Source organism: Emys orbicularis, chromosome 6 (assembly GCF_028017835.1).
Source record: "Emys orbicularis isolate rEmyOrb1 chromosome 6, rEmyOrb1.hap1, whole genome shotgun sequence".
Lineage (NCBI taxonomy): Eukaryota > Metazoa > Chordata > Testudines > Emydidae > Emys > Emys orbicularis.
The window spans coordinates 107,727,159-107,741,711 of NC_088688.1; the positions used below are offsets into that span (position 1 = coordinate 107,727,159).

General features: G+C 38.6%; 1 protein-coding gene across 8 annotated transcripts in view; it reads left to right on the top strand.

Moving 5' to 3' along the window:
• The window catches only part of NFIB (nuclear factor I B), a 332,465-nt gene that overhangs the window by 277,724 nt on the left and 40,188 nt on the right, over positions 1-14,553 (top strand). For 7 of the 8 annotated variants that reach the window (XM_065406897.1, XM_065406898.1, XM_065406903.1 and 4 more), the window contains exons 7-8: positions 9,719-9,850; positions 13,242-13,426. In XM_065406897.1, the coding sequence (XP_065262969.1) occupies positions 9,719-9,850; positions 13,242-13,426 (317 nt within the window). Of the gene's footprint in view, positions 1-1,594; positions 1,667-9,718; positions 9,851-13,241; positions 13,427-14,553 lie in introns of all 8 variants that reach the window. The other variant, XM_065406902.1, reaches the window with a different exon arrangement.

Here is a 14,553-nt window from a genome sequence, read left to right on the forward strand (position 1 = left end):
TTCTTACTTCATTAATGGTACACCTGTGGGAGGGGGAACTATAGGCTCAGTCCAAATATATTTTATGCCTAGACTTGGCTACTTTTTTTTACATTTAGTAACCGAATCTGAGTTATAATTGTTTGCACTTAGCTTACTCCACAGAACAGATGACTTTCATTCTTTGTGTAAATGGGGAAATGACCCTGTGATTGTGGGGAATATTCCTGATTTATACACTACCCTGGTGGAATTGGCTAGCGAAAGGATCTGAGTCCTCACTCCAACTCTCTTCACCCGGCGGACTGCCTGACATCGAGGGCTCCCCTTCCACTCTCCAGTGTGGCAGAGTCCTTGTAACCCTGACAAGGTTGGGCCCAGGATCCCTGCGAGGCTCGACCCATGGTCTTGTTGTGATCACTTAGGCAGGGGCTAGCCTGTCCCCACTCAGGGGTGCTCTCTCCGCACTGGCCATTTCCCTGACCCACTGATCATTACATACAGTTCAAAGCAAATACAATTGATTAAACAACAACTAATTAAAAAAAAGGAAAAAATGGGAAAAGTTATAGGAACAAGTAACCCCACTGTGTGGACATGGGGACACTACAACCAGCTGTCTCTGGAATGCAAGGAAAGTTAACAGTCTGCCTCCTTCCCAGGCCCTGGCTGTGCTGCAGTGATATCAGGGGTCACATACTTGCTCTGGCGGTAGCACGACCAGGTGGCAGGACCTTTCTTCCCAGTGTTGGCCCTCACATTGGGGTTACAATCCCCCGCCAAGTCCGGCCTGCAAGACCTCTTGTCTGGGGGCATCTCCCTGCGCTGGGCCCTCGCTGTCCAGGGTCTCCCGCACTCTCCCCATCTGCTCACCACACTTGGCTCCACACTGCTCCAGCCTCCAGCTCCAGGCTGCCTCTGGCTGCTGCTGCTCTGTCTCCAGTTCAACTCTGTTCTCTGGGTTGCTCCTCTGGTTTCTCTGGTTCTGGCTGCTGCTGCTCTGCTCCCAGTTCAGCTCAGGCTGCTGCTCTCTCTTTAGGTCAACCTGCTCTGGCTCAGGCAGCGCCAGCGGAGGACGGGACCCCAGGCTTGCCCTGTCAATTGGGCTGCCCTAGAGCGTTGGCCCCTCCCCATTAACCCTGGGGATTGTCAGTCTCAGGATCTTGATTTCTCATCCGCCCTTCCCGTTTCTTTTGGTACTGGGAGAAGGCCAACCAAAATCCCCCACTAACTTTCAGTAAGGGGCCAACAATCTCCTTACATTTGTCGCCGTTTTCTAACCATCTTGCTAACCATCATGCTGTCAAATTGTAATTTTGTTCAACCTAAGTCTAATGATTTTATTTCATTGGCATTTCAAACCACTTCTCAGATTTTCCCATAAATCCTCTAATGTACCACATCTGTTAAATAATCCTAAACTGCTACAAATATGGATTATAATAATATTAAGAGTAAAAACCTTGAGACGTCTTGGCATGAATATTTTTAAATGAATAGCTTTCCCCCAAATTGTCTTATCTCAAAACTCATCTGCAATCTTGTTAAATTAGAAATCTTCCAGTGTCTTTCTGACTCTTACAGTTAAGGTTACAATATTGATTTTATTTTATAGGCCAAGTTCCTTGGATTCTTAGCACTAATAAGATGCTGTGGCCAAGAGCTTTTCCCTGGAGTCATGATGAATGTTAGTGATTTACCTATACCATTATTTAATAAATGACTAAAATATACTCAAAGTCCTGTACAATTTGTTTGGGCCTTTTAATTAGATTTTCCCACAGCCTCCCAGGATGCTTTTTATCATTGCCTGTCCATTGGAATAAAATCACTTAAAGGATGATTGATGGATGATGGAATAGACAAGTATGTTTCTGAAGAGTAAAGAAAAAAATTGCCCTAGATATCTAGTGCCCCCTTTCTGTAAGATGCATTCTCATAATGTGAGGGGGTTTTATGTTTTAATAAGGTGTTCTAGGGTAGTTTGAGCTTCAGAGAGGTTTCAGCATACTGGCAGAACTGTTTTATGTAACAACAACATGATAAATATTTGTGGACTTGGGTTTAGTATATATTTTTTTAAAGTGAGATTAACATTACTGCTCTAAGGAATGATATAATAGTAAAATACACTGTATGTAGAACAATGACTTGGTTTCCCACCTGACACAGCCTTGTTCATGAGTCAAAATCATAAATTAAATTATAATGTGACAGTAAGTAATTCCACCCCATTAACATTAAGTTTGCTATTGCTGTCTGATGATAAAACAGAGTGCTAGTCTTCAGGAAGGGAGATTTGTAGGAAATAGATACAGAATTATCACACACTGTTCTTGCAGGAGTTTGCCATGCTTTCAAAGTAATCTTAGTGGGGAATAATTGTAAATGTAAACAAAAAGATCCTTTTTTCAGTATGGCAGCTAATTACTTACAAGTCACATGACACCATCAAACAACTGCTATGGGATTAAGTACGTATGTCCTGTCATATTCTTAAGGATTTTTTAAAATAACTTTGGGATACATATATATGTACATATATGATTTTATTCATATTATTCCTCCACCCTTAAAATGAGAACAATTTCTTCTTTGTCTTCCTCTTCCTGTACAATAAACAACATTCGTCCTAATTCAACCAAATTAAAAAAAAATAGATTTAAATAATAATTTAAAAAGATGCTTATCCAAGTCTCTGGGTGCACTGACACATATTTAATAATACAATAAATTATACATTTCAAATGTTAATGTACATATTTATGCAAAATGTCAGGAACTATACTGCATTACTTTACAAGTAAAAATTAGATTAAACTGTGCTGTAATCAGAGGACATTTAGATCATTTTTTCTTCGTGATTGACCACCCATAATAGTAAAAATCCATCTATACTTGTTTATACATGGCATTTTGTGCTAGTTTGATGTATTGGGGCAATATGAGGGATTATAAATACAGCTTTAAACATACTGTGTAGATGAGCACTGGAGCAAACCCTCTGTACAGCAGCACTGAAATTCTCTGTAAAATATCACATTCCTTCAGTCCTTCCTTCATGCTCATCTCATTCAGATAAAATATTTTATTTTTACTTTCCCCCCTGCTTTTAAGGTTGATAAGCCTCAAAATATACTGCCCGTCAGCGTAGGATTTTTGTAAAATGTTGATACTGTATCTCCTTACAAGAGCAGATCTTCCAGGCAGGGCAGGGCAGGGCAGGGCAGGGCAGGGATATATGGTGCAGAAGCTAAAAACCAAAGTACTGGTGTATTTGACGATTGCTTATACATACAAATATTGAAAGAACAAAATATGGAGACTGGAAAGCACAACAGATTGATAATGAGATTCAGAACTATGGGACTTTGCACGTGAGTGGGAAATGGAGGAGTAATTTGTCTCTCCTATCTAAAAGATTCCCATTGGCTGCAATGGGCTTTAGATCAAGCCCAGTGTTTTTACATTATCTTCCTCTTTTTGGTATTTGAATACATTTCACCCTACAGAAATTTAAAAAAAAATGAAATTAGATTAGAAAACATTTCTACAGGATGAAATGTATTCAGTTACCAAAGAGAGGGAGATGATGTCAGAACATTGGGCTTGACCCAGAAGCCCATTTCAGCCAAGGCCCTCGCTTCTAATTTGATGAGAAGCATTTGGACTGAGAAAGTGGGTTAATTCCTTGATGGAAGTGTAATGAGTGTGTGCATATTAAAGATATGTTATCCTAGTCTACATTTAGTTATAAATGTGCTCATAGTTTCTATCTATGCTAAGATGGACAGAGAAGCAAAAATAGATTTGGCACCAATTTTTAAAATTTCAGCAGAATAGCTCTGTTCAAACTTCCAGCCAGGCTGCTTTTCAAACACAAAGCAGTCCACAACCATTGTGCAAAATTTGTCTATCTTAACTTCATCTATAGACCTCCAAAATCCCCTTGAAAGATATGTTTGGCTGACACTGAAAAAGTTGCTACACCTATCCCAGCAAGGCATCAAGTTATTTGGAGTTGTTTGTCTTAAAAAAATAAAATAAAATAGCGAGAAAGAATCCACTTTAATCTTTTAAAAATAACAGGAGTACTTGTGGCACCTTAGAGACTAACAAATTTATTAGAGCATAAGCTTTCGTGGGCTACAACCCACTTCTTCGGATGCATATAGGTTTCACTCTATATGCATCCGAAGAAGTGGGTTGTAGCCCACGAAAGCTTATGCTCTAATAAATTTGTTAGTCTCTAAGGTGCCACAAGTACTCCTGTTATTTTTGAGGATACAGACTAACACGGCTGCTACTCTGAAACCTTTAATCTTTTATGTTTGAAGTGAACTTTTATGCTCGTGAGATGATATGGTAACAATTTTCTGTGTTCTCTGCTTAATTCAAAATTGATATTCAGAATTTCTGAGCTCCTTCAAATCCAGTTGATGTCAGTAGGAGCTCAGCATTTCTGAAAATCAGGCTTGTAGTCATTACACCCAACCTATAAAGAAGCTGGGAGCCTGATTCTGCTCTCTTACACTGGTGTAAATCAGAAGTAATACCACTGAACTCAATGGGTGTGATTCTTCATTGACTTACACTTTTTGTAGCCATTTACAGCTGTGCAAAGTGGATGTGAAACACGACCATTCTGATCTGGTAAGATTTTACACCCATTTTGCAGAGGTGTACTTGACTCAAGGTGCAAGCGGTGGAGACTCAGGTCCAATAGAGTGTAGAAGGGATATATTCTGAGATCACAATCCGACACTAGCAGTATCACCTGCAAATGTCCCTTCCCCATAATCAACAGGGGAGGAATCTTGAATGGGCTGCCAGGATTGTAAGATGGTGCCTGGAAAATAAGGTGGTGTGTGTGTGTGTGTGTGTGTGTGTGTGTGTGTGTGTGTGTGTGTGTGTGTGGTGGTGGTGATGGTGATGTGGTTGGGGAAATGTGAAGGTGCTCATGTGGCAAGATTGGGGGGTGGGGCTGACCACACTCCAGGTTTGCTGTCTTTCCATGGCTGGGAGTCGGAGACTGAGCTAGCCAATTGGCTCCTGTGCACCCCCGTCCTCTGTATTTAAATGCTCCTGAGATTTTCAAAAGTCCCTGGCTCCTGCTAGCTGCATGAAGTTTGCTATTTTTTAAAATAATGCTATTGATTTCATATCTTTCACTGTAAAGTACACAAACAATAATGTGAAGATGTTCCTATCTGGATTTCTCAAGGCAATGCTAAAACTGAGTTCTAAACGTTTCTAACAGATTGCTGTCCACTGGAGTGTACCTTGCAAAGAAAGATTAGCTAAATTAAGCTATGATATAAAGATATGAATAAGAAGTGTTAGAGAATAAATTGGATTAAATAGATTTAATGTTATTTATTCTCTATTTCTACTTAACCATCTCTTCACACTGCTGCACCACCAGCGTTATAGAAAAGTTAACATCTTGCTGAGCTGTATCTGAAAACTGAGCAAGTGTCTAAAGCAGACAGATGGATGTTTGAACTTGCCCCGGATCACCAGTTGACTCCAGCAAAGTTCTATTAACAGGTGGCTCACCGATTGGTGTGCCATGTGACATTTATCCAGGGAGCTAGTTGGATGACAGGCTGCTTCATATTGAGAGAGGGGGTCTTTGCTTTGATGAGGAAATTGCTGAAACTCATGTCTCATTAGTGTTTCCTAAGGTTCTTTGGAAGTGAACAACAGTTTAATTAAAGGCTGACGTAAACACGTTTCTGCACACTTTCCCTGCAGCATTTTATCACATTAGAATTGATCAAAATTGTTGCCTTGGGCTGACTTGAACAGATATACATCTGGAGCACCATTTGTGCAAGCTGCCGATGAGCAGGCTGCATACGCTGGGCTTCACAGCAACGCTCTTCTCCCTTCCTTTGTAGATGGTATTACCTTGTTGGGAGATGAGTTGATCTAACTCTTTGTATTTTCATAAGCCTTTATCTCTTTCATGTGATGCTTTAAAATTTATAACATGCTTCAGCCTGGGCATCTATCTGTTGTATCTCCGCAATAACATGAGGATATTATGCAAGAATAATTTGAACAGAATGTGAATTCTTAAAAGAATAATCATGTTACGTTAAAATTTTATGAAAATTCCAAGCAGGACACGGTCATGGGTTATTCTGATTCATGTCGATAGAACATTATGATAAACAGAGTAGTTTGATATAAATTGCTGATTTTGGTACTTTTTCCTCTTCATGTGCTAAGTATTTTTCAAAGAATCAACACAGTACAAATAAGTCAAACTGAAAAAATGTTATATTTTCATTCTCAAAACTGCAATTTTATTTCAAGCATATGTCATGGAGCATTTGGAAGAAAATACAAATAGGCCTGTTTTTATATTCTCTTTCCATCACTTGGTTACCTAACTATCACTGTATAGCTAAAGCTACAGGAACAAAAGTGTAACTCTTGGTTAACATATATGTTTTAAAAGCAAAACAATATCAGTTATTTTTATTTTGTAAGTGTTGGAGTTATAATTAAAAATTACATGAGCTCGTAAGATTGCCTTAGCTAATTTTGCTGCATTTAAAGGCCGTGAACATTTGAAAAAAATAAGGATAATAAAAAACTGCCCTTCCTAAGATGTAATGATGTATTTTTTTCCAAACTGGTAAACCTCTGAAGAAAATGAAACTCATGTGCTCTTAGCAGAGTTAGAAGCCTGTCCTTTTGGTCAAGGAGGAGACCACTGTAGTCTCTCTCTATAACTTATACAAACAGTTTTTGTTCTGGCTCTCCTGTAGGCTGCATCTGTTATTCCATGGTGAATAGACCATGAAAGCTCCATTATGATGTCAGTGCATACAAGGGGAGAACAAGGGGGGAAATGACCATCTGAATTACTTCACAATGCTAAGTACATTGTTTTAACAAAGAAGCTGCTACATGTATTTCAGCTATTCGGTCTTCACAGTTGTGAATGCTGTTTATGTCATCTTTCTAAAAGTACTTCACTGTAGTGTCATGTGTGGCAGGCATTTCTGCTTTAAAGTACAGAGTCTGTGTTTGGTTGGGTGATGGGAGTTCATATTGCAGCAAAAGATGTACAATATTGACTCCCAATAGCTTTCACCTTCATTCAGAGACAATAATCTCTTGTGGTAATAGTCTCATGGTTGTATTCAGTTTTGCTTTGTAATTTATGCTACTCTGTATGTATTGAACTACAATTGTTTTAAAGGCAATCCACAAGGTTTTAATATTCACCAATTTCCTTTTCTGTACATTTTCTTTCAAATTAGGGATGCCACTTGGGGGTTAATGGAAATCCTGATTACATTGCACGTCATATAACATTCTTCTTTCAAACAATTTAAATATTTTGGTTTAAAAAAAAAAAAGCTTTGGCTTGTTTAATGAAGTAACAGCCACAAACTAAATTAACTCTCTGTTGTATTCCAGAAATTAGATCTGCAGACATTTGCAAAATCTCTCAGCAGAAGTTAGTTCATTCCTTCAAAAGTTCGTTTGTTGAATGCAGTTTTACTTAAGTGAAAGATCTCCCAACCTCCTACTCTGTGGGGGTGATCATCTCCCTCCCCATAGAAGTTTAGCTGCAATATTCAAAATAAAAATCAAATTCAATCCTTTGTATATTTTTGTGATATTATACATATGGTAGAATAAACTAATTGTGTTGCCAAAAGAGTCTTATCAAAGTGTTCAGTTATTGATATGTCTTGTAACAGCCAGTGATGGATGCAATGTGTTAGTCAAGGCTGCAACTATAGGCCATTAGTGCACTTGTCTGTTTCTTCAGACAATAATGTTGGATTGTTTTTGCAGTGGTAGACTACACACTAATGGAAGAGTCCCAGCCCAAAGCCAAATGTTTGGTTAATTTTGTCCAATGGCTTTTGTAAAGATGTAACTGCTTTCCCTCTTCTGCAGTAGTGCAAAGGTCCTTGTGCTTAGATGAAACAAGTGTCTTAAGAAATGAAGAAGCTAGTGCAGTCATTTGATCAAAAAATGAAATAATCCTAAAATCATGAGCGAACGTGAAGGTTTTATTATAGGATTATAAAATCCCTATTCCAGACTCATTCACCACACTAGAAGCAATTTAAAAAAAAGTGTATGTAGTTTATCAGATAAATTATATAATCCAAACCTTAACCATTTGTTACTCTTGTCCTTGCTATAGGGAGGCTATCACAAGTAGAAAAATAAAATGTTTGTTGTTATTTCCCTTCAAATAGCACTTTGTTTATTTACATTTCTAAAATGACCAGAGGCACCTATGTCAGGTGCCTTTAACAATAATATAAAATTACAATAGATCAGTGTAAACAAAACCTACAGCAACTGTCATAATGCATAATAATACTGAATAACCATACAACACAGAAATAAAACAATGTCATCGCTTTCCCTGTATACTCCCCTGGACAAAATTTGCTTCTTCAGCAGCCTGCTTAAAAAACATGAGCCTTGCGCTGTGCTCTGGAGATGCTTAAATTCAGGCTATTTTGGACCAAAGCATATTACTAAAATAGGAGCCCTCAGAGAGAACACCCTGACAGCAGCTTCCCTCTTTTATATAAAGGTGGATCCAGCTTTGTGGTCTTCACAGATCTCAGCAGCGGTAGAAGTCAGGAAGAGGGAATCAGACTCTCAGGTAGAAAGGTCCTAAGCATATATAAGGTTTTCTAGATCAACATCTTAAACTCCACCCAGATCATAAAGAACTGTCTGAATAAGCTCAAAGTGAGGCACTCTATTTTACAGGGCTGTCCTGCCTTCAACTTCCAAGTGCATTTAAGGTGTAGCACCAAATACAACACAATACAGTAGTCTAGTCTGAAGGTGACAAAGGCATGAATGAAAATAGCATGGTCTGCATAGAAAAGAAAAGGCAGATGCATTATGGTCCCAAACCAGTATTTACGAATGAGCTTAACTTTAAGCAAATGAGTAGTGCCATTGAGTTCAAGCTGAATCCATACACCATGGTGATGTATATGCTATAAATATGTGCAATTAATAATTTAAATGGGGGAAAGGATTTAATTTTAGATTGAAGTACAATAATTAATGTTAATTAAGCTTTCAGACAAAATACAATGTGTTTACTGTTATATTATCATTTAGAATAGCATTTCTTCATTTTTCGTGGCCATTGTGCTATCTCCATATTAAGAGAGATTTTTGTTGGGATGTAAACTGGCAGGGAGAGGAGGGAAGGGCCTACTAGAAAAACAGAGAATCTGAATACTGGCGCTTATGTACCCTGCATTTTTAGGAATGTCACTGTGCTTTTGGAAGGGAAAAGGATGGATTTCTCTGTTAAAAATAGTAAATACTTTAAAATGGATTTTTTGTTGTGATTACTCTACATGTGATTGCAGATTTCCAGTAAAAATTACAATAAAATTCCCATCAGCTAAGTGGATATGGTGTACTGTAGAATTGCAAAACATCTAGGGAACTGGTGAGGTCATGGGTTTCTTTACTTTCTTGCTTGTCTGGTATGAAGAGAATGCAATTTCTGTTCTGCAGGCCAAAGACCAGTGAACTGTTGTCCATGCCTATGCTGGAAACCAATCATTTCAAATCAGTCACAGTGGAGTAGGATAACTGAACAGGGACTTACAAAAGTAGCATAAACATAAATAGTATATGATTTACAAAATGCCGTGTCGTGCAATGGAATAAGAGTCCTCTAGGTTAACATTCCTGTTTTCTTATATTTCCTTTGCAGATATGTCTTCTCCTACAATGAAGAAGCCTGAGAAGCCTTTGTTTAGTCCCACATCTCCTCAGGATTCTTCACCGAGACTGAGCACTTTCCCCCAGCATCACCATCCAGGAATCCCAGGAGTTGCACACAGTGGTGAGGGCATATGAAGGAGGAAGAAAACCCTCCATATTTATCTGGTTTCTGCTCCTTTCCCACCCTCTGATAATGATGCATTTGTTGAAGTCATTGTTATGGACCTACTCCCATGTATATTACAAATGAAAAGAGAATTGAGTATGTTGCTGAGTTTGGGGTATCCTTGGAGGAATCTTCATTAAAGACAGCTCAGGTAGCCCTTCAGAATGGCGTGAAATGGTCAAGCTAAAACCAACCTGTGAATGAAAATATATGTAACCTAAATGAAGGAACGCACAGGACAAAATAAGCCCTCCCCCATTTTTTGCTACCTAGCATATTATATTCACATGCCTTAATAGGATTTCATGAAATGCCATACATAATGGAAGCCTCAAAATTAGAAAACAACGTTGAACACCCACATTAAAAAATGAATTAGATACTGATGCCTCTTTTGGGGTAGATAGATAGGTAGATAGAGCGAGCGAGCCACTATCTGTAAAACTTTTTTTCACCATATACTTCTGTAGATCCACAGCGGACCTCCCTTTGACCTTAATGTGAGTTGCATGCATGAATTAAGGGGAAACTATGGCCCTTGAGCTGTAATGGCTTGTCAAGTAATATAATGTGGGCATTTCTAGCATGGTTTTTGTAGGATCCTCTATTCTTAACTCCCTACTTTAAGTTTTGGCACGGCAGTGTTCTTTCATTGGTGGGTCATCTAACATCATGTACTATATAATATTCCTTTAATACAATAGGGTGAAGTAAGGAGTGTTAAATCAGACTTGAATATTTTTGCTTTTATAGATTTAAAATGCAGTTCTTCTCTCAAAAGTTATTCTTTCATGGTCCTCCCCCGCCATCTCAATGACTTCATGTTCATATTTATTCAGTTTACAAGTGAAGAGACCTTATTTTTTTCTAACATCCAGACCAGCAAACCCACTCTGGGATCTGAAGTCAATTTCAGCTCTTTCTGATTTGTGGAAGGATTCTATAATCAGAAATTAATTAATAATACTGTATATGATGCATGAGCCAGAAGAGACTCTCTTGTAGCTGAGTTGGTTCTGCAGGCCTAACAAGCATAAAAAACTAGTAACTTAGTTTTGTTATTAAAGTGAAAAGATATGACTCTGATTCTGGAGTAGATTTCTTGAGAGAGAAGCTGCCATAGTTATCTTTCTGACCATACCCATAGTTTAATCAAAACCTTATATTTTTTTAATATGTCACTTTTTAGATTAATATATTAAGTGACAATATAAAATAACAACCAACATAGTAATTCTGTAAATTTACGACTTACTTTCCAACAGTCTTGATTTGAACAGAACTGTCCCAAATTTCTGCTCTCAGTCCTGGAGTCCCTGGGACTGCAGTTTTTTCCTGACACCACAGCTGTGGAAGCTGCTAGCTACAGAGACTGCCTCTCAATCAGCTCTCACTTTTGCCTTTCCTCGCTGGCTGCTCCACTGCAAACTTGTCTGCATCTCTTATTGTAGCAGAGCCTGTATAGAAGTTGTCACAGACATTGGCTACCTTATTTGGCCCCATTCCACGCTCAATAGCTTCAATGGGAAATGAAGGAAATGGCCCTGGAGAGAAGAAACAGTGGTGATTAACAGATGGAAAGGGGAGAAGGAAATAGGAGAAAACCAGCATAAGGGGAGAGGAGCATTGGAAGAAGAGGAATGGGGGATACACTGGCCTGTGAAGACATCAGATGGTGGAGCAGACCCACCAGCCACTGTTCCCAAGGAGAAAGACAAAAGTCAGGGAGATCTAGGAACTGTTTGGGGGAGACCTGAAAGAGCATAGAGCCCCCAGCATTCACATGCAACACTGGTAGTTGTGATTCCCAACTTATTTTGAGAACTGCATCTGGAAGTTCTTTTCAAATATTGACCCCTTTGCTATCATTCAGACTTAATTGCTTTTATAAATCTCTAGTACATAGAACAGACACACAATCGTGGGTGTGATTGTTTGTGTATAGTATCACAAGGTAGATAGCAAACCTCGGTTCTGACTTCAGCTGAGAAATGAAAGATAATTAAAGTTAAGGCTGATGAGCCTAAGCCTAATTTTCAAATTTGGGCATTTAAATAGGACAGTCAAATACCAGATTCGGGCATCCTGTGTAGCCAACACTGTTTGAAAATTAGATACTATATCTCTGTGTGATGTGCTTTGGGACTTGTAAGCATCCACAACAACATCCTGCTGCCTTTTTATTATATAGTTCACTTTTATTAATCCCCAGCTCAAAAAGTTTAAAATAAAATGTATTTTTAAAAAGTAAAAAGTAAAAGATAGGAGAGGAGAAGTGTAAAGCTAGTGCCAATGCAGTGCTGGTGCTGCTACAGTTTAGAATCAGAATTCATTGTACAGAGGGAGAGATAGACCTTAAGTACCAAGGTGGTAAGCAGTTTATAAAATATCTTGGACAGACACACCGTCCTTCCTAACTAAAATAGAGGCATACCTCTTTTCTCCCATTTCCACCATAGTCAGACTTTTCCTTTTAATAAGGCACAAAATAAGTGTCCTCTGGATGTGTAATAAAGAGTGGAATGTGATTTTTATATATTGTAATAATGTAACAATCTCCACTTCTGGCTTGACGCCTCGGCAGTAACAGGACATTCTGTACATTCCTTTCATTGTGAAAACATTGCTGGTAGTTTAGACATTACTTGTAGTCTATAGATAGAGAAGTGTGTGTTTGTGGGGGCTGGGAAGAAAGATAATGCAAAGAAAATATGTATAGGATAGATCCTTTTTTGTTTGCCAGAGATATTTTCATTGGGTGGAATGGTTTCCCAGGCCCTGAAGTTGAACATTCATTAGCATTTTCACAATGGTCAGCTAATTATTCATGGCATTATTGCCTAGTAATTATTGCCCCCGTCCCCACATGAGACAGGTACAGTACAATGCAGTGAGGAATCACTGGCTGTCTCTAAGAACTCAGTGACTTTGTTCTTCTTTGTTGGATTGCTGTGGAAAAAAATGTGGGTTTTACTTATTTATTTACGTATTTGTTTGATTCATCTGGGCTCTTGAGACGAAGACTTTATAACTGAAATATGTTTCCTGCTGGGAAATCATTGTTGCATTTAAAGAAAAGTTAAATCTAGTGATGATGTAATCCAGAAAAAAACTAAACAAAATGTGGCATATATGGATTTGGAATAACAGCACTTATCCATTCCCTGGGGCACTGCAGGGAAGGGGGAGGGAATGAGAGGTTGGATTTAAGGATATTGTAGATAAGAAATACATCATGTCAATTCACGACTAACTTTTATTTTCTCTCTGTGATACACAGGCAAAAAGTTATGCAAGAAACAGGAAAAGATACTAAATAATTTTCATTTTATTTTATCTTCTCCAGTCATCTCAACCAGAACTCCACCCCCACCTTCGCCGTTGCCATTTCCAGCACAAGCTATTCTCCCTCCTGCCCCGTCTAGCTACTTCTCTCATCCAACGATCAGATATCCTCCCCATCTGAATCCTCAGGATACTCTGAAGAATTATGTACCTTCTTATGACCCGTCCAGTCCACAGACGAGCCAGGTACTGTAAAAATAAACAATCTGAAAGAAATCCTATGAAGAATGTGTACCCTCTTGAGTGCTTAGCGCTGATCACATCTCACTAGTCCAGTTACCATAGCACGCTGGAATATTGAACATAAGCGATTCAGCAAGTATTTCAGTTAAACATGGTTGGATGACGAGGGTTGAGTGTTGGAGCAGATTAGTTATATCCACTCACTGTTGCTTTGTGGAGCATAAGAGAGATACTTGTGCTGAACGATCCAGTAGCACAAACAGAGTAGAGCCTAATCCCACAGTCCTCTTGCACACAGAACTCTTCTGTGGGAGTTCTGTGTGCAGCAGGGCTGCAGGATTGGTAGATAGCTCAAAGGAGTGTGACACTAGGAGAAAAATTACAGTAATTCACACCTCTGCTTTAGGTGGTAAAACACAGATGAATTGCTTGCTTCAGGGAGGAGCAAGGAATGTGTTAATGTAAACACCATGCACACAAACTGAACATACAAGTATATTTATAGACAAACTATTAAGATAAACTCTGGCAGGGTAATACTTCCAAGGTTTCATAGATATTTAACAGTTCTTTGCACAGATGTGAAAACAGTTCAGTAATGAGTGTCACATAGAACCAGAGATTTGTTTTTTCCTTTTGTAAAGAGCATGCAACAGCAGTTGTGCTTTCTGGCAGCTATATTGAATCAAACTTGTTTCTCACGTGCAAAGTTAATGTGGTTTTCATTAGAGGAATAATTTGTAAAGGACTTTATGCAAGAGCGTTTTTCACGATAGAATCAGCACATAGCATTAACATGTGATCTCTGCTATAAGACGAACTGCAATTGAGCCCTGGTCTGTCAATACTTGGAATATTTCCAATGTCAGTGTAATGTAATCTTCACTGCTCGGTCTGGTTTCTGATTTTGCTGCCTTGTCTAAAATGCTCCTGTGAAGACCCGTGTTGAAGCTCACATTATAATATGTTTTGAGAGAGATTCAGGAGCATAGTTTGTCACAAAATTGCTGAAATGACAGTGTATCCACTCAAAGCATCTCCCCATGCCCCCCCAAAAATTCTTAAAAGACTGACTTTATCAACTGAGATGAACATGAAGAAATTGTTCTGATAAATATGTTTAGCACAAC